General features: G+C 35.8%; 1 protein-coding gene across 3 annotated transcripts in view; it reads left to right on the forward strand.

Annotated features, from left to right (window-relative positions):
• sgcd (sarcoglycan, delta (dystrophin-associated glycoprotein)) overlaps window positions 1-21588 on the forward strand; it is a 271970-nt gene that overhangs the window by 192185 nt on the left and 58197 nt on the right. For all 3 annotated transcript variants that reach the window (XM_067376295.1, XM_067376296.1, XM_067376294.1), the window contains exons 3-5: window positions 14740-14841; window positions 18761-18848; window positions 19677-19796. In XM_067376295.1, coding sequence (XP_067232396.1) covers window positions 14740-14841; window positions 18761-18848; window positions 19677-19796 — 310 coding nt within the window. The remainder of the gene's footprint in view (window positions 1-14739; window positions 14842-18760; window positions 18849-19676; window positions 19797-21588) is intronic.

Raw genomic sequence — 21588 nt, forward strand, 5'->3', positions numbered from 1 at the left:
AATGGTTGGTGCGCCAGGCGCATGGTCCAAAAGGGTTGTACCTAGTCTCTTAATGAGTCATGGGTGTTATGGGCATAACGTGCAATAAACCAATCAGAGTGTCATCTCCCATTCCCTTTAAAAGCATCATGGCGGATTGCTATTTACATAATGGAATATAGACACCCTCAACCTGAGGAGTTATTTTAAATACATGTGTGTATTGCCATGACTGGTCAAATAATCAGCCATTTTTGTCATTACTGTACAGTCAAACCAAAAATTATTCAGACATTTTTGATATTTTTGGTATATTTTTACTAGTGGGTGCAGGACACAATAGTTCATTTATGTAAGTGAGTATAGCAAAATAAAGTAAACTGTGACATATTATACCCAAAAATTCTTCATACAGAGTGGACTACCAGTAAAACAAACTAAAAATTTGGAACCAAAATTTATTCAAACACTTTGACCAGACCATGTTTTGCTTAAGTGTTATCTGACATTATTAAGATTTTTTTCTGACACAGTTTAACTCTGAGATCTTGTCATATTTTATTAACATTTTTTAATTTTTAATATTTATTAATGAATGAAATGTTCAAGTTGTCTGAATAAATTTTGGTTTGACTAATTCTGATACATGCAATGACTATCTATTATGACATGTACGTATTTTTTATGTACTACAAAATAATAATCTTTTACATTGTAATCCTTTTATTTTTAATATTTGGCACGTTTGTATGCTGCTGCGCATCCCTTTGTGTGTAACAATCAGAGTGTACGACCATTGTGCACACGCCTATAGGCGCATATTACTAACGGACATGGGCGAACAGATGGGCGCGAGTGCATTTGCTATTTAAACAACGTGGGCGCTGGACATAAAAATGATAACTGCGTTGGGCTGAAACTAGCAAAAAACACTTGTGTCGTGCCTGGCGTCACATTGCGCCGGGTGCATGATAGGGCCCAAAGACTCAAAGAAGAAAGTTAAAATGCCATGGTTCCTTCAGAAAATGCATTTTTATGTCACATTTGCTTTTGTCTACACTATTGGTTAGGTTTACAGTACGGTTAAGTGTAGGTGAGACATATTTTCAAACACGGCAGAGCATTTATGTTTTAGCTCTAGACATTGGACATTTCATTTCTGAATTTCTGCAATACGTACAACAACCATAAACATTCCCAGATTCATATCCATCTGTTTCTGATATAACTGAAGTGCTTTTAGCATCACTTTGAAAGTGCATTTTGCAGTAATGTTGCACAGCCATTGTATTTCTTGAATTAAAGGGATAGTTTACCCCAAAAATGAAATAACTGTCATGATTTATTGTACACCTTTCTGTCTTCTGTGAAACACAAAGTTTTGAAGAATGTTGATGCTGCACTTTTCTGTACCAAAAAAAAAAAAAAAAAGGACAATAAAGCCTCATAAAGGTATCATAAAAGAGGTCCATGTGACAGAATGTGATTTGAAAGACATGAAAGTAGCACCAGTTTCAGTTATCTGGATGAACACATTGATTTACTGTTTTGCCAAGGACGGTGGCAAATACTAAGAAATATCTGACTTCTAAATGCCGCTTCTAAATTCAGTTAGATTAATTATTCCTTTAAATGCAACAAACATCTCAGTCTCCACCACTTCCCTGTGCTCTTCACATTCTTTCTATGTCTCTCTGCACTCCTGAGGAATGCCACGTTCCTATGATAGATGATATAAAGGCAGCTTCTCTGACTTTGAAGAACTCGATCAGATCTCAAGATGGAGCCTCTAGCAAGCCGAGAGGCAATTCCATCGATAGGCATCTGAGGGTACACGCGAGCTACAGCAGGGATATGGCTATCACCTGTGATTCAAGCGAAATAGGCTTCCCATGTTTTTAGGTTGAGTCCAAGAGGGTGCAACTTCTTATCTTCTCTTTGAGAAAACACTTTACCAGACAACAAGATACGAAGAAACAGCACTTGTTTTTAAATAAATGACCTCTTAATGATTAAATTTATTTCTTTATTTCATTAGTAAGAAAATATAGAGAATGAATGGGGGAAAGTCACGTAAAAGGAGGCAATGCCTCCTATGATTGAATATGATCGGTTATGATTGAATATGATTGGTTTGTGCGATAAATCCCGCCTCTTGTTTACGTGCGCATTCTGTGTGTCAGTCTGAATGAACAAAATGACAGCATCAGTGGGAAGACTAACTAAAAAGTCGTGTCAAAATCAAACTTGAAAAGACCTGAAAACATGAGGACTGCGTGGGTTTTTAGTGAGCTTGGTGAAATTAAAGATAGATCTTTGTGTCTGTGACAGTGTTGTTTACCGAGCATGGCTGATGATCCGCAGTAAGTTGACTATTAAAAAGAACAGCTGAAAATCATACCACAAAAAAAAAAAAAAAAAAAAAAAAAAAAAATATATATATATATATATATATATATATAAATATATATATATATATATATATATATATATATATATACATATATTGTTTAACCCTCTACAGTGCAGTGTTGCCTCAAGGTCTATTTTAGTTTGTTTTTAGTAAAATTAGACTTTTTAATTGAACTTTTTAAAAATAAATACATAAAAAATGAGAATGTTTATTGATATTGTTATAACGTCCGAATTTAAGCACCTTCCTATCAACCTTATTGATATCATATTGGATACCATAGAGGGTTAAATTGTTACTGCCTTTAGTTATTATTTTGGAATAAAAAAAAAACTTAAAACACTAACTTAATGAGATTGACTTGGTTTTAATAAAAAAGAACATTAATTACATTGTTAATGTAAAAAAAAAAAAAAAGAAAAAAAGCATTTGTTTTCTTTTTTTCTTTTTTGATGTAAAGTAATGTTCATTTAACGAGGAAAATGTGACAAGAAGTAATGGACATGAATTTACAATTGATTTATAAAAAAAAGTAATAATAAAATAAATAAAAACTGTGAGGTCATTGTTTGCCTCCTCATTTCAGAATACCACTGTATATATACATTATACATACCATAAACAGAAAAGTTGTGAAATTTGGCACACAGTTAGAGGACAGTCTGAAATGTGTCCATAACAAATTTGGAGTCTCTAACTCAATCCCTCTAGCGCCACCAGCTGTCCAAATTTGCACTTATGTTTATGTTAATAACTTAATAACTTAATAACTGTAAGGGTTAGAAACATTTTTTTTCCCCTCTGATTCCTTGGGCCCAGACCAATCGATTGCACCCTATAACGTAATTTTCCGTCATGAAAATTTTTCCGCCATTTTGAATTTTCTGAAAAACATACTTTTTCGAACTTCTCCTAGGTCGTTGCTCCGATTTTCACCAAAATTGAACCAGATCATTTTCAGACCATGACGACAAAAAGGTATGGAATTCAAGTTGATTCCTCCAACCGTTTTCGAAAAACACACCAACGAATTGTATGAAATGCTTGCGAAAATAGACTTAAGGCTGTATCTCCGCAGTGCTTTATTGTATTCAGACCAAACTTGGTACATGACATCACAAGCATGACCTGAGGCATCATGCAGTGTTTTGGTGCAACGCCACCTACTGGTGCGGAGATATGAAAAATGGCTGTTTTGCTTATAACTTCTGATGGATTTGTCCAAAAATCATAAATTTGGTCTCGTTGGATTCGGGCATCATGCTGAGTTTAATGATTTTCCCATATCGGACATTTTGACCGTCGACCATTTTGAATTTTGTGTTAAAATGCTGTATTTTATGAACGCATTAGCGTATCATTACAAAACTTGGTATGGGTCATCAGCACAATGCCCTGAAGGAGCCTGAGAGGTTTCGGAGCAGCGCTACTTTGTGGTCAAAAGTTATAACAAAATTTACAAAAATTCTAATTCTTTTGACTATTTTAACTGATTGTAATGAAACTGATCTCAGTGGATTCCTTGGGTCATGCCGAGAACACAGATATCAAATTTGCCATAGTCGGATGAACTTCCTGTCTGCCATATTGTTTTTCTTTAAAAACATACTTTTTCGAACTCCTCCTAGACCGTTGCTCCGATTTTCACCAAAATTGAACCATATCATCTGCATTCTAACAAAAAGTTATTGATTTCAAGTTGATAAGTCAAACCGTTGTCGTATACTGGAGCAAAGAATTCGAGGCATGATGCAAAAATGACTCTTGAAGCTGTATCTCTGCAATGCTTTGACATATTGACACCAAACTTTGCAAGTGTCACTGTCACCTCAGTCTGACCATACCACAACAATTTAGACACAGCATACTCGCGTGTCTCTGCTGCTGCAGTGACGGTGTAGTTACGATCATGCGCTGCTCACGCTTGCAGTGTGAAACGGGCGTTAGGAATATTCATAGCCGCAGACATGCGACCTTATTCGGTGGTGGAAAACTCCAATCCCAAGTAGAACGCATCTCACAGCTACGGTGATTATATTGCATAAAAGTTTAGTCTGAAAAATGACATAGCAACCTGTGCTTTAAAAAAAATAAATGTAAAAATCGAGAATCGAATCGAACCGTGACCTTAGAATCGAAAATGTAATCGAATCAAGGATTTGGAGAATCGTGACACCACTCATATATATATATATATATATATATATATATATATATATATATACAGCTATGGAAAAAATTAAGAGACCGCTTAACATTGATTTCTGAACTTGGAGTGGTCTCTTAATTTTTTCCATAGCTGTATATATATATATATATATATATATATATATATATATATATATATATATATATAATTAAGGGTGTCACGATTTCGATTTTAAATCGAAATCGACCGAAATGAAGTCACAATCTCGAACTTCGAATTAAAAAATGGAATCGTCGATGCTACCGCTCCCCCATGTTGTGTCCGGTTGCTTGCCAAGCGGAAAAAAAACACTGCCAGTCAACCTCCTCTAACAGCCACTCAAAAGATAGCATGGCAACTGCAGATGCAGGAGACCCATCATTGACAGAACTCGAACCCCCTCCTCTTTTACTGAAGTCGCTGGTGTGGAAGTATTTTGGATTTCCAGTGAGTTATGTTGACAACGTTTGCGTTGTCGACAAAAAAAACAACAGTTTGCAAGCTATGCTTATGTGCGTGTACCATACGAGTTTGCCGTCTTGTAAACATGTGCACGCGGCAGATGATGTCAAACACAAAGCTCACCTCATTCATGTGCAGCAATGGATAACATGAGGCTTTTATTTATTTTTATTTATTTGTTTATATGAAAATGTTGTACACTTCCCCATGTTAACAAACTTTCAAGACTATCTAGTTTATAAATGACCAACTTATAAAAACAAATTTATAGCTGTCTTTGTAAAGAAATTCTCACTATGCAGCTTCGAGCCACTGCTGTGACGCTGTACAAACGCTTCCATTGCGAATACTCGCGTGTCTCTGCTGCTGCAGTGACGGTGTAGTTACGATCATGCGCTGCTCACGCTTGCAGTGTGAAACGGGCGTTAGGAATATTCATAGCCGCAGACATGCGACCTTATTCGGTGGTGGAAAACTCCAATCCCAAGTAGAACGCATCTCACAGCTACGGTGATTATATTGCATAAAAGTTTAGTCTGAAAAATGACATAGCAACCTGTGCTTTAAAAAAAATAAATGTAAAAATCGAGAATCGAATTGAACCGTGACCTTAGAATCGAAAATGTAATAGAATCAAGGATTTGGAGAATCGTGACACCCCTCATATATATATATATATATATATATATATATATATATATATATATATATATATATATATATATATATATATAGCTATATAGCTATGGAAAAAATTAAGAGACCGCTTAACATTGATTTCTGAACTTGGAGTGGTCTCTTAATTTTTTCCATAGCTTTATCTGTATATATATCTATATATATATATATATATATATATATATATATATATATATATATATATATATATATATATATATATATATATATATATATATCTATATATATATATAGTATTTAATTTGGGCCAGACACATGCCAGTAAGTTTTGACCTTATGGGGACATTTTTTCAGTTCCCATGAGGAAAACAGTTTCATACTAAATTAAGTGTTTTGAAAATCTAAAAATGCAGAAAGTTTTCTGTGATGAGTCGGTTTAGGGATAGGGTTAGTGTAGGGGGTATAAAAATCATTACGTCGATGGAAAGTCTCCATAAATCATGAAAAACAAGTGTGTGTATAGCTGCATATGTATAAAAGAGACAACCCAGGCTCATTGGAAAAACATGCCTGTGGTGACGTTTCTGCGAAATGATGTTACATGGCTTCTTGTATGCTTCGTGACACTTTCAAAGTGAAATGTCCAGTGAGGTGCTTTCATTTTATCACATTGGTTGTTGTATATATCCTGGCAGTTCATAAATTCAGATGTCCAGTGAGTGGCGTTACAAGGTTAACTCTCTTTCACATTTGAAAATAACATACCATGTGCACTAAACCCTGACCTAAACCTAGCTGATAGTGTTAACAAATGCAAACGTGAAATAAAAACACATTTGTTGAAGCAAACATGCCATTTTAGCTTTTACAATACTTTATCTTTTATCCTGTGTTTCATGGGACTCTGGTACACAAGCCCTCCACCTCACAAGTGCAGTGTTGTACCAAGTGAGCTACCGAGCAAGTTTACTATGTCAGAAAAGCTATTCATATGGAGCTGTTTATGTGATGTGAATCTCAAAATGTATTAATTTACAAATCATGCACTATGGTAAAAGTGTTTTGAGGTCATAACATAGTATTGTGCAAGTGTGAAAGTCGTTATTAATTGATAATGTGCCCCTGTAATCATAATTTGTTTGAAAAGGTAGTTGTTGGTGTTTTACTGCCTCTAGTGTTTATTTCAGCTGGAAACTGCATGGAATTGTATGTACAGTTATGCTTTTGGTTTTTTCTAAAATACAGGCACAGCTAAAAAGAGAACATTTTTACATGAGTTTGAATCTTTTTTCTTTTTTTACTTCAATATCTTCTCTTCTGCAGCTTGCATAAAATCACAGGATGAGGAAAGCGATACTAACCTATAACTATGCATTATTTATGATCACAAAATATTCTCCATTAGATTAAACCGCGGGTGGATTGGCATGGAATTAAATGTTGTAATCCTTCAGCATATTCAAATGCTGCTTCTTAATCTGAACATAATCAGACCAAATGCATTTCCATGGAAATACTGACACCTAGCTTTGCATGTGTCATGTCATCTTAGATATTTTTCTCCTTGGATACACAATTTCTTAATGGCAGCATCTCTCCTTCACCATACACGCAAAGCAATTCATATAGTTTATACAAATCGGCATGGTGTAGCAGCATCCACACTATGTTGCTGTGAAGTGAATGTTGCTGCCTGAAATATAATTAAATGCAATATATTAAAAAAAAGTGTTTTTTAACAAAGCCAAGACAAATTCGGTAGTGTCAACGGATAAAATACACAGACAGCATTAGAATGCATATATTATTTGCATTGCAAAGGTTGCGTTTTGAAAATGTCATTTTTCATTGGTGGCATTTTGCCGACTTCAGAATGCAATTACACTGAAAAAAACTAATCGATTTGGACACCAATTAACCCTGCTTATTTACTCTGTGACTAATTTTCCCTGAGAATGAAACAATAGCGTACAGGTTGTCCAAAAAGCCTCCCATATGAGCAATTCCGGCTCTTTATTTGTTCTCTCTTTAGGTAAAAAGGGAAAGGAATGCAAACCATTGACGTCTCAGTAATAATTGCTCACCCTCTTGCTTTGACTTTCATGAGTCAATGCAATTTTGCAACAAAGATGCATTTGAATCTCGCAGTGGTGAGTCCTTTTAGGGCATCATGTTCTGACGAGAGGTCGCAGTGCTCTGCAGAGCTCACTGAGTGTTGACGTGCGGTGTGTCAATGGCATCAAAGCGTATGCATCAAGTGCGGAGCCTTATGTGACTGTAATGCAAATGAGTCTCCGTTCCAGATAGAATCACAGGCTTTCAGTCCTACATCTGTCAACAAGGGTGTTCTGGTTTTGTAGGCGCATGTGTTGTCCTCATTCATTTATTACGATAGTCATTGTGTCAGATAATGCGATTTTGACTCCTAAACTCTTGTCGTGCTGTGAACAAGAAACATGTCAGACTACACATTGCTTCAGGACCAATAATTGCTTGCCGTCTTTAATGACATGCATGATGTCATCGAGAAGGTGGAACTAGTGACTGACTTCTGTAAACAAACACGTAAACAAACGACTACCGAAGTGACCTGTTCGCTTAATGCTAATTCCAGTACTCACCGGCTCCGCTATCGTTCGCCAGCATTTATCTTGTTTCACTCTTTTGTGATAGTCCCTCGAGGAAGCATCACAAACCTTTCCTCCATTGCATAATTCCACCTGGCAGCACCAATATCATCACCTCTCTTTCGTTTTGCCATGTTTGAAAGCTGTGTACAGAAGAGCTTCTATGCTCCTATTGGTCAACTTCACAGATGTGATGGAGCTTGTCCTGGAGGACTGAACAGTTTTTCAACATGCTAGTCTTTCTTAAGCAACATCAGCATTGGTTGTCGTCCACTATGACACACTATACAATATGAAACAATCAATTCTTGCGTCCTGATGCCTATTGTTGTTTACGAATCACCACAACACTCTACATCAAACGGACCGTGCCAAAATCGGCTGATATTGAACTTGGCATAAGGGATAGTTGTTCATTCTCATGTTGCTCCAAACCTGAATGCTGCAAGAGGAGATTTTTGGAAGTCTTTAAAGTCTGCATGTAACAGAAGTTGCAATAGGCTTAGCTTCCCTATTGTGATGTACATCCATGTGAAACAGTTTCTGGAACAAGAGGTCGGGACTGTCAATTGGGGATTGATTGGTTAGTTACTGTGCGTTCACACCGCCACCGGCGAGAGCGTCAAAATTTGCCAACAATGCTTTACTGTGCGTTCAAACTGCCGCCGGCGGGAGGGTCAAAGTAAATGACAAGTTGAGGCAACCAATCGGAATTCTCTCAAGCGAGGACCTCTACATTATGATTGGTTGCCGCTGAACCGCATCATAGCTCATTACCATAAAGTTGACCTGACTTCAACTCTCCTCGACGCTCTCACTGTCCAAGATGCGCCGCTCTTGGAAAGCAAACCCGAAATTATTTAAAATTGTATTTTAAAGCGCAATCACAATTATTATCATAAAAAAGTTTGATCCCCCTCCCGCCAATTGTGCAGCCCTAGTTTGTGTATATGATCACAAATGAGATATCTTGAGAGAGCTTGGCAGAGGAAGCGATCTTATGACTTTACAACCTTGGCAACAGAATGACTTTTAAATTGTGGGGAAAGAAGATGGTTGGGTTGTAATGTCACTAGGCCTATATGGTGAAGACTGGGCTCATGAATATTAATTAGCTGCACTGACATTGCTAGGTAATCTTCCTAGACTGTCCAGTCATGTTAGCTAATTAAGATTCAAGAGCTAAACCTTCACCTTCTACTATTCCGAAATTGCTATCCTGTGCAGTGTGCAGATGTGCTTGAGTTGTACAGCCTTGCAGACTTTCTTGCTGTTTTGGCATTGAGATGCAGATATCAATCCAGTTTTATGCTTGCTCAGATTTTTTTTTTTTTTTTTTTTTTACCTTTTAATAATAACAAATAAATAATCAAGGGATTATGTAGGAGAGCACATCTCCGAGGTGCTAAAACTGAAATGTCAACATAATAGTCTCAAACTCAAATGTAGCCCTGCTTTAGAACACAGGTTCTCAAATTGGGCTCTATGGAAAAGTTAATGGAAAATGGTGTAACATAATGATAACAACAAAGTAAATAAATTAAAGGGTTAGTTCGCCCAAAAATTAAAATAATGTCATTTATTACTCACCTTCATGCCGTTCCACACCCTTAAGACCTTCGTTCAACTTCGGAACACAAATTAAGATATTTTTATTGAAATCCGATGGCTCAGTGAGGCCTCCATAGCCAGCAATGACATTTCTTCTCTCACGATCCATAAATGTACTAAAAACATGTTTAAATTAGTTAATTAGTGGTTGAATATTAATATTATAAAGCAACGAGAATATTTTTGGTGCGGCAAAAAAATAAAATAACGACTTATATAGTGATGGCCGATTTCAAAACACTGCTTCAGGAAGCTTCGGAGTGTTATTATTCTTTTGTGTCGAATCATGATTCGGATCACGTGTGAAACCGCCAAACGGCTGAAATCACGTGACTTTGCCGCTCCGAACCGCTGATTCGACACGCTGATTCATAACGCTCCGAAGCTTCCTGAAGTAGTGTTTTGAAATCGGCCATCACTATAAAAGTCGTTATTTTGTTTGTTTTTTTGGCGCACCAAAAATATTCTTGTTGCTTTATAATATTAATATTGAACTACTGTACTCACATGAACTGATTTAAATTTTTTTACTACCTTTATGGATCTTGAGAGAGGAAATGTCATTGCTCCCTATGCAGGCCTCACGGAGCCATTGGATTTCAACAAAAATATCTTAATTTGCGTTACGAAGGTTAACGAAGGTCTTACGGGTGTGGAACGGCATGAGGGTGAGTAATTAATGAAAGAATTTTCATTTTTGGGTGAACTAACCCTTTAGGACTGGTTGGAAATCATGACATTAATCACAAATTATTTTATTATACTGATGAGTCAAATCACAAGTGAAGTGAATATCATTGATCATCTCCTAACAAGGCCACATATTAATGTCTGGTTAGATTAGATGGTAGGCAAACAGTCAGTTCTCGTAATCACTGTGTTGGATGCAGGAGAAATGTGCAAAAATAAAGATCAAAGTGACCAAATTGTTATGGCAGGGTGACTAAACGACAAGGCTCCTGGTCAGCAGTGGTGAGAATTTGCCAACAGTGGTTCAAGAAGGGACAACAAATAAGTCAACAAACCAGTGAGAGGGTGTTGGGCACCCAAGGCTCATCAATGCACGAGGGCAGTGAAGGCTATCCCGTCTGGTCCAAGCCAACAGAGGGTCTACTGTGTCACAAGTCACAAAAATTTTAATCATGTTATGGGAGGAATGCGTCACAGTCATATGGGGCAGCATAGCTGCAGACCAATCTGTGTCTATGATGACTCCTGTCCCTGAAAGCACCTACCATGGGCACGAAAGCATCGGAACTGTACCTGGGAGCAGTGGAAGAAGGTTGCCATATCTGATAAGTCCCATTTTCTTTTACATCACATGGACAGCCGTGTAAACCGATTACTTGTGGAAGTGATGGCACCAAGATGTACTGTGGGATGATGACAAGCTGGTGGAGGGAGTGTGATGAGATAACGCTGGGTCCCTGCCATTCGTGCGGACGTTAATTTGACAAGTACTACCTACAGTAATCATTGTTTCAGACCAGGTACACCCCTTCATGACAATAGTAGCCTCTTTCAGCACGATAAAGCACCCTGCCACACCAAAGATTAGTAGAAGGATTAGTTCATAAAATTAAAATTTCCTTATAATTTACTCACCCCCATGTCATCCAAGATGTTTATGCCTTTCTTTCTTCAGTCAAAAAGAAATTAAGATTTTTGATGAAAACATTCCAGGATTTTTCTCCATATAGTGGACTTCAATGGAGCCCAAATGGTTGAAGGTCAAAATTAGAGTTTCATTGCGGCTTCAAAACATTCTACACAATCCCAGATGAGAAATAAGGGTCTTATCTAGAGAAACCATCGCTCATTTTCTAAAAAAAAATATATAAGTTTTAACAATAAATGTTCATCTTGAACTAGCTCTCTTCTTCTCTATTAGAATTCTAGCAGCGTAGACACTGCTAAGTGTATTACTGCCCTTCACAGGTTAAAGTTTGAACTAATTGTTATACACTTGCACTAGAATATTGTTTATGACAATTTAGTTCAAACTTTGACCTGTGAAGGGAAGTATTACATAGCAGTGTCTACATTGCTGGAATTCAAATAGAGAAGAAGAAGAAGAGAGCTAGTTCAAGATGAGCATTTATGGTTAAAACGCATTAAAACTGAAAAAAAAAAAAAAATTAGAAAATGAGCGATGGTTTCTCTAGATAAGACTCTTCTTTCTCATCTGGGATCGCTGTAAACTGTAATTTTGACCTTAAACCATTTGGGCTTCATTGAAGTCCACTATGTGGAGAAAAATCCTGGAATGTTTTCATCAAAAACCTTAATTTCTTTTTGACTGAAGAAAGAAAGACATGAACATCTTTGATGACATGGGGGTGAGTAAATTATCAGGAAAATTTAATTTGAAAGTGAACAAATCCTTTAAGGTGTTGTCCTGACCTCCAAATTCCCCAGATCTAAATCCAATCGAGCCATGGTATACAGTATGTTTTTTATACATTAAAATATATAGCTGCCTTTATGTTTTAGGAAGGGGGTCCCATCATAGCCCAAGGGGATATGATCACATTTGGAGGTCTGTGACCTTGAGAAGTTTGATAACCCCATGAATTAGGAAACCTGGTAGTCATTTTTCTACTAATTCTGTAATACCTTCTCACAAGATCTGTGTCTTTCTCCCTTCTCTCTTTCTTTTTGAAGCACTCTAAACTGTCCCTCCCCTCAATGTCACAGCATCAGATAAAGGAGATTGTTTTTTTCACCAGACCCCTCTTTGCAATTCTTGTCTACTCTTTCTCTCCTCTCTCGCACATTCTCTTCCACAATAAATATCAAACAGCCAGTGCAGTGACACTGGTGGTGGAAATCAATTTACTCCTTGATGCTGCATAAACTGTGGCACGCCAGAGGAGGTTTGTTGATTCCCGCATGGTACCGTGCAGAAACACACCTGAGAGTTTTCGGCCTTTCTGTCAGCTGCTGCAAACCTGCCTGAATAATTCATCATATTCTTTGACTTTCCTCTGCCCGTATCCACCACTCCTTCGATTCTGCTATGATTCGTGTAGAGAAAGACCTGGAACTTCCATACTTTCAATTTTGGAAAGTGAAATATGAGCATTTTCCATTTGCCATGTTCCAAAAGTTCTGTTTTCCAAACATAAATTAAATTGTTTGAAAAAAAAAAAACAGGAAATTGTTTAAAGAATTCAACTCAAATCCTTAAAACACAATAAAAAGTCTTAATAGCGTATCTACTGTAACTGTGGTTATTGGAATTAATCAAGGCTAGTGTAAGTTGCGAAAGTAAATGATTTTGGTTATCCATCCATATAGACATTATTTGATCCTTTTCTGCTCCTTTTTGTAGGCTGTAAGGTACCAAATAGTAAACACTGAGATTACAAACACTGACGTGTGTGAATGTAGCCTTTAATTCCTATCCACATGCTAATGCTAAAGTGTCCATACAGACCTGCAAATTGCAGCATCATGACTCAAAGACTCTGTTACAGACTTTCATAAAAGTCAGACAAAAAACACCCCACATATTTGCTCACTTTAATGGCAGTTGTGCAGGGGAAAAAAATGGCCAGCAAACCAAAGCAGGGTACAATTGTGACAGGCACTTTGATCCTTTGATGTGAATGTTATTAAATATGGTGATAAGAGCATGTGAGGGATAGGAAGTGGCAAAAGATTCTTCACCACAGGCTTCAGACATCAAAGCAAACAGTCAATGTTTACTGTAAGAGTAATGTTAAAATAGCAAGCTAAGCTATTGGGACCCTGTATCAAAACACATTTGCATGCATTTAATGCTTAGTATAGGCCCGGAGTGGCCATCGGGAAAATTCCCGGTGGGTCACTTTTAGATTGGGCCGGCAGTAACTTACCACTTCCTTTGACATAAAAGCAGTTTCACACAGGACGCGGAAATCACAAGTTCATTTTCAATGAGAGACAAAACAAAATCGGCAAATCGCAGGCAGTTCTAGCAGCAAAGGCAATGTGCAAGCAGTGCTTGTACACCCAAAATCCCTTTGCTTGCCTGTGTAGCTCTTCGTAATGGTTATACATATTATAAATATAATTACATGTCCTGAATAAATATTATGCTCACAGTAAGCCACATAATGTCTACCTACCCCGCTTTCTCTCCATACTTCACACACACACACATACACACACAAAATGTGTTACATTATTGCGTGACTGATAATTGAAATAACTAATCATGCATCTTTACTTTGTATATAAAACAGCACATCAGTTTATGCTATGCATTAAAAAGTGTTGTTTTCTTATGTCACTTGGTAGAGAGCGTGCATACTTTCTCTCTCTCTCTCTCTCTCTCACGAGCGCATACACAGAGAGAAAAAAATGAATCCGCATAGACCTATCTACCATGCACATAATAGATAATAGTTGCAAAATAAAAGTTTAAGTGCTAGGTTTAAATGTTCTTTCTTGGTTGTTGTTTTTATTTTTTTTTTCTTCCTGACAAAATGAGAAATTTTGAATTCTAAAAACACCCTTAAACGAAGATACTGTACATTTAATTGAGAAGCACAATTAAGTAAAGTATAAATGATTGTTTTCAGAGAATATGTATTGAATTAAGTTTATTCTTTTTACCTCACTGACATTTTTAAGTATACATATAACACAGTTTTGTGAGGTTTTATATAAGTCTTGCTTTAAATTTAGCTTTTTAAAATGTAATTTTGCTTTAAATTTAAATGTTATTGTTTATATGTTTGTATGTATTTATTTCTTTTTTCATTTATCTCATTAACCTGTTGTATTTCTCTCTCCCTTTCTTTTGCTCTTTTTCCATCCACCTCTTTCTGCAGGATGGCATGGGTCACCTGCGTATCACAGAAAGAGGCCTGAAACTGGAAGGCGATTCGGAATTCCTTCAGCCACTGTATGCCAAAGAAATCCAGTCCAGACCAGTAAGTGCACATCAGGGCCTGTCAGCATGGTGTCTGTGCGATAGCAAGCAGGACATACATTTTCTCTCTCACACAATGTCCAGGCGTAATAATATCAGTGAGGCTGCAGTGAATGGATGGCTTGATAATGTGTAGGGTGCTGGCGTTATCTCATCTGTCTAGCACGAGTGAGACTAGAGAGAGTGAAAGACAGAGTGATAGAGAGAAACAGACAGAGGAGATGAGGTGAATAGCAATGGCCTGATGGAACTGGTGATGAGAGGAAACTCCCATCCACTGCAATAGGAATAAAAGACTTACTCCAGGAATTAGACAACCACCATACGCTAAGATAGCGACACCTGGAGAAATAACCAACATACAAATATCTGTCCGTCCATCTATCTATCTATCTATCTATAGAGACTGACGAATAGACAGACAGACAAACAGACGGATGACAGATAGACAGACACACAAACAGATGACAGACAGATGATTGATAGATAGATAGACAGACAGACAGAAAGACAGATAGACAGACAGACAGATAGATAGATAGATAGATAGATAGATAGATAGATAGATAGATAGATAGATAGATAGATAGATAGATAGATAGATAGATAGATAGATAGATAGATAGATAGACAGACTATCTATCTATCTATCTATCTATAACAGTTTTTTTAATTTACATAGAAATGTTTGTATTGAAAATTAAAATAATTATATTAATGTTAATTCAATATTTTAATTAATATTAATTTAAATACTAATGGCATTAAACCAGCGCATATTGATTTGGATTGTAAAGGGTTTGTGAATATTGTGAGGATTTTGGTATTGAAATAGCATGTGGAAAAGTGTCACCAGAGTTTGATGAATTAACCCAAGATTTTTCATAATTCCATTAAAAAATTATGCTTTTATTCAGTGCAAGTTGCAAAAGATGCATTGCAAGAACATTCCCATAAAGTGCCATAGGCACAGAACTGTAACCTCAGTTAGTAACCCACCAGCTGTTGCCACATTTCTGGTTCATAGCAACCTGGGGATGAATCTACCAACCTATTGATTTAATAGTGCTTAACTGACTGCCACATACTGAAGCATAAAAAGTTAAATGTGAGAAAAATGTTTAAAATAAAGGATCTAAAGTAATTTACTGTATTTATATCAGATTCCTTGAAATAGAAAGTAAACGTTTACTACTTGGTTCATTATTTCGCACTCTCTTGTGTAATGATGCCTTCAAATTTAATATTCCAAACCCTTTTTTTTTTTTTTTTTTTTTTTTTGTGCACAACACATTTTAGATGTGTGTTTCATTCAGAAGGTCACAGCATAATGAATAATTGAACACCTGTTGCATTCCTGATGTTTCTCTGTGTAAACAACACTACCAATATCAGCATGTGATGAATCTGGTTCACATTTCTATTACATTGAGCCTTTAAAGTCAAAATGAAATCAGAATTGACCTTGTTTACTTTGTCATTGCACATTTTTGGTCTTATTCTGCAAAATTCACCAAAAAAAAGTCCATAATGACAAGGAGTTTAATAAAAATAAGTGAATGTCATGGAAAATATAGTTTATGTCAAGTAAAAGTTTGTGTTCCTCTTAATTAGCCTCACACTGTTTGACCTATTTTTTTCCAAAAAAACAAACACAGATGTTCTCACAATAATCAAGAGCATCTACAAAGAAAGCATTTTACACTTGAGTTAAAACAGAGCAGCAAAACTACAATGCATAATTTACATTAAATACATATCTCTAGCTTTCAGTATGCGACACAATAGTATCTTTATTTAAAGTCAACTGGAGCATGAAATATTGTTCTAGATTAAGACAGATATCTGTATCCATGTCTTGCATAACTGGCTGTTACTATCAGTCTAATATACAGAATCATTGTTTTTGTCAACTATTTTCAGCTTTATTTATTTAATTATTTATTTTTGCATGATGCATGTTTCTTGGAGGAGACCATCTGCCCAACAATTAAACCAACCCAGACATGCATGCTGTGTTCTTTTTTGATCGGCCCCTAAGCATAAAGGGAAATTTTTACCAAGTGTTTGCACAGTACTCTGCCTGAGGAGAGACATCACAAATGCTTACACTTTTGTGCACTTGCTTTTCTTTAAAAAAGGCGAACTTATGGTTATAACACTGCAAAATCATTTTTAACAAGCATTGTTGTCTTATTTTCCAGATACAATAACTAAACAGACATAAAATAAGATTCGCCTGATAAGCATGACTAAATACAAGTATTAAGTCTTGTTTTCAGAGAATGCATCTTGATTGTGTGTATTTTGCACTGGTCGATTTTTTTCATTAGTTTTAGACGGAAAAACAAGTCGAAAAAAAAAAAAAACAAAACAGCCAGTGCATTAAGATAAAATTCTTATACACTTACATTCAAGATATATACAGTATATTACTATTTGACTATTGTGCTTCATGTGGTAACATCTAAATTGATTGATTTTATTTAAATAAGAAAATTGTTATTCACATAAATATATTAGGTTACACCAACAAAACTAAATTTAAGGGTAAGATCAGGTAGAAATAGTTAAAGGTGCAGTAAGCAATTTCTGAGAAACGCTGTTGATCTGACCGAGCACAACAACAAACTTTTAGCCAATTGGCAGTAGGGGGCGTATACATTCATGATGGAGGAGGAGAGAGAATGAGCAAGAGGGAGAGAAGGTCAGAGGAATATCAGTGGAATAAGAAGGTTTATGATCAGGCAAGATCTTTAGGACCCACGTTAATATTAGAAAAATCTGGAAGGCCTAAAAACTGATGCAGAGGTTTCACCAATCAGTAAAATTAATTAAATTAAATGAGTTTGTTTCACTCAAATTATAACGAAAGTCCATTGTACCTAATAGAGAGAAGTTGCTTGAAAAACTCAACTGAAAAACATTTTATTGTAGTAAGCTGAACTGCAGATTTCAGCATGCTTTGTGTCAGACTGTATAAGGAAAATAAATGTTGAAATTAAGTGTTATTTTGTGTGTTTTGCACAAGATTAACATAGTGAGACATAAGTTTGTGTTATGTTAGGATTTACAGGGAGTTCTGTTATGTTTTATAGGGTTACCATAGTGGTGAAGTGTAGAGCCTGTGGTTAGGTTGGGAGTGAAGTGTGTTAATGAGAGACACCTGTGCACCACACTGGGCTTGCTCCACTTCCACAGCTCTTGGCCTCACCCCACTTGTCAAAAAAAAATATTTTGGTCCCACTTTATATTAAGTGACCTTAACTACTATGTACTTACATAAAAAAATAAGTACAATGTAATTATTGGGTTCATACTGAATTGCAAAACACATTTTCAGCTATTGAGGTGGGGTACGGATTTAGGTTAGGGAAAGCTTTGGTGGTAAGGGTAGGTTTAAGGGTAGGGGTAAGGGTTAAGGGATGGGTCAACTGTGTAATTATAAATGTAATTACAGAAATTAATTACAGATGTAATAACATGCAGGTGTTTTTAAAATATAAGTGTTTTTAAAATAAAAAATGAGTTAGTTTACTTAAATGTTTTGTGTATTCTAAACTTATTGAGTTTTACAGTGCTTCTGTTCTGTCATCATTGCTTTGTACCAATGTTAGTTTTTGCTTAGTCTTATTTAACTTTATTACTTTGAGTTTAATGAACTTAAACCATTTAAGGCAGTCATTTCCTTAAATAGTTTGAGTTACCGTAACTTATCAGGTTTTACAGTGTAGTTCAACAATGATTATCAGAAATCACTTACTGCACCTTTAACATAACAATTGCAGGTACCCACTTTTTACAGCATGGAAGACAATTTGTATTTTTCTCTCTTCTGCATTATGAGTAAAAAGTTTAATTGATTTATTTTTCATTTATTTATTTATTTTTATATTTTTAACTCTTCTTTTTAATGTCAGGGAAGCCCGTTGTTCCTGCAGTCTTCTAAGAACGTGTCTGTCAACATCCTCAACGAGAAGAAGCAATTAGTATCACAACTTGTTGCAGGTAAGCTCACAAATACAAACACACTTAAGCTAAGAATCATTAAAAAACCCTCATGCAACTCCTTTGTGATAATTACAATTGTCTTGCTCCCCAAGATTCCGCAGACTATAAATTGGAATGAAGATTTCTCGCCCCATCTCTGTGGGCGTTTATATTAGGGTAGATAGCATGAAATGAAATATTCACTGAACTCAGGAGGCGACTATGGGCCAATCCTCTCACAGAAGGAAAATGAATCCAGGCAGCTATAATGTTAGATTTTATGGGACAGATGGTTAAATGACTATTTTGAAAGAGTTAAAGGGTTCTTTGATAGCCAGGTTGTTAGTCTCATCTCTCTCATGATGTAGCCTTTATAACTGTGACTAGAGACTTCATTACAGCGCTGTAATTGCATGTGCATGGATGCATGTACTATTAAGTCCTGGTTAATAGTGTAATAGTGAGGCCATATTTTAATGAAAGCTATTTTGCCTTAAATGGACTAGTTAAGACTTTCACTTGAGTTATGTTGCTAGAACAACTATATAGAAAACACAATTAAAAGGAAGTGTAAGAACAAGTATGTGTTTAATTAATTGAATTCTAAAGTGTTTTGTGTACTCTGGTCAGAAAAGTCATTAAATTAATTTACAAGATTAAATGTGCCAAATGTGCCAAATTAGACCAATACTTTAATTGCTATATCCTGTCAGAATATCTTACTTTTTCTTAATTTGAACTAGATTTTTTTTTTTTTTTTTTTTTTTGGGGGGGGGGGGGGGGGGGCATATGGAAAAGGCTCTTCATAAACTGTAAAAAAATATATATATATATATTTTTCATCAGGTTCTCATGGAGTTCATGCACGGGGAAAAATGCTGGAGGTAAAATCAAGTGCAGGAAAACTGCTTTTCTCTGCGGATGACCATGAGGTGGTAGTTGGTGCAGAGAAATTACGAGTTATGGGTGAGTGAACATTTAAATTATGACACATTTGAGGGCATTAAACTTTTTTTATGCTCACAGAAAGCCTTAGCCTTGTTCCCACACAGTTGTTTGGCACAGTCTACAAAGAGAAAGCTGAAGTGCTAACTGAGCCTCTCAGAAATGCTTTTAAGCACAGACTGGAATGAGACATTGTGCTCACATCCTGAGCTTTCACACTTATAAGAACCCTCCAAAAAATGGCAAAGCATCTACTACAATATAATGAAACATTTGTCATTTATTGGTTGCTTTCAAAAATAAATTCAATATCATTTTCAATAATATTGTCTAACATACAGATTTTCAAACTGAGGTCTGAAGACAAGGAAGTTTGTGGAGTGAAAAAAGATTATTTTTTAGGGATGTCGTTTTAAAGTAATCATTGATTTTGACACAATTACTGAATTTGTTATTGTTTTTAAAAAATCCAAATGTTATTCCATTGATTTGTATTTTATTGTTGTATAGTTAATAGAAATTTCCAGTGACAATATAAAATCTTTAATAATAATAATAATAATAACATTTACTATTATCATTATTATTAAGAAATATTATCTTTAAAATATATTTATTCACTGTTGGCACAACCTGTTTTGAAAAGGCCCCACAGTTTCTGGTCACATTTGGCATGAAAACAAGAAGCACTTGGCATAGCTTTCCAACATTAAAACCCCAGATGGTGAGAATATATATATATATATATATATATATATATATATATATATATATATATATATATATATATATATATATATATATTCCGTTTATCTTTTTTTCAGTGATTTATTTTGGGAAGTGAAAAAAAAAAATCCTGGACTTTTCAAGGTTGTTTTGTGCTGTATTTGATCACGGCGCTGTGCTTGTCTCAGGGGTAGAGCTAAACTTCCTTTAAAGTGATTACTCAAGCCTGTGTACATCCATTTTTCCCCCCGATGATTTTCTCTAAGCCACAGTTCATTACCTTACATCCACTCTAACTTAGCAACGGACTGCAGTGAGAACAGGGGTATTTAGAACTGGATGTTTCTCTTTCGAATTTTATCTCAAGTGTTCCTGGAGTAATGCCAGGCATCTGAAGTAGTCTGAAGGCCTTTGGTGGACCACACAGGGATGATGTGCACATTTTAAGGTCAGGAAAATCCTGCTACTCTAATACTTAGATAAATGCCCGTGTCTCTTTGTACACGTCTATAGCTTATCAATCTTGAGAGCTCCTGCCATATAATAGGACTACATAATGTCATGACAGCTGAGAGTGAGTCTATAGGTAAACACAACTTCGACTGTCATCAGAACACATCTGATTAACTCAGAATAGAACTTTAGTAGGCACAACACCTGACAGTCCAAGCAACACTTAACAAATACCAATGTTCACTCTAATATTTGTTCTTCCACAAAACCTCTTTCTATTGGGCAAATCCTTTAAAAATCTGATTCATCCAATGACTTGCAGGAATTGGCACCTACCTTTTTGCCAAGAAAATGAAAAATTTAGGAGCATGTAAAGAACTTTATTGCAATGAAAATTGATAAAATAATTAGCTTTTCCTTAAATTCTTCTGTGGACTTTTAATTATAAACATGCCTTAAATACACCTGAACTCTTATGGAAATGTCTTTACTACTTCTAGCTTCACATTCAAACAGATGAGGGAGATAAAATATGCACTCTTACAATCATCTACAACATATTACATATAAACACCATAAAGTAAACACTGTCATAATTCATGAGCAGTGGATAATAAGCAATTGCTGGGCATAC

This window comes from Chanodichthys erythropterus, chromosome 22 (assembly GCF_024489055.1).
Source record: "Chanodichthys erythropterus isolate Z2021 chromosome 22, ASM2448905v1, whole genome shotgun sequence".
NCBI lineage: Eukaryota > Metazoa > Chordata > Actinopteri > Cypriniformes > Xenocyprididae > Chanodichthys > Chanodichthys erythropterus.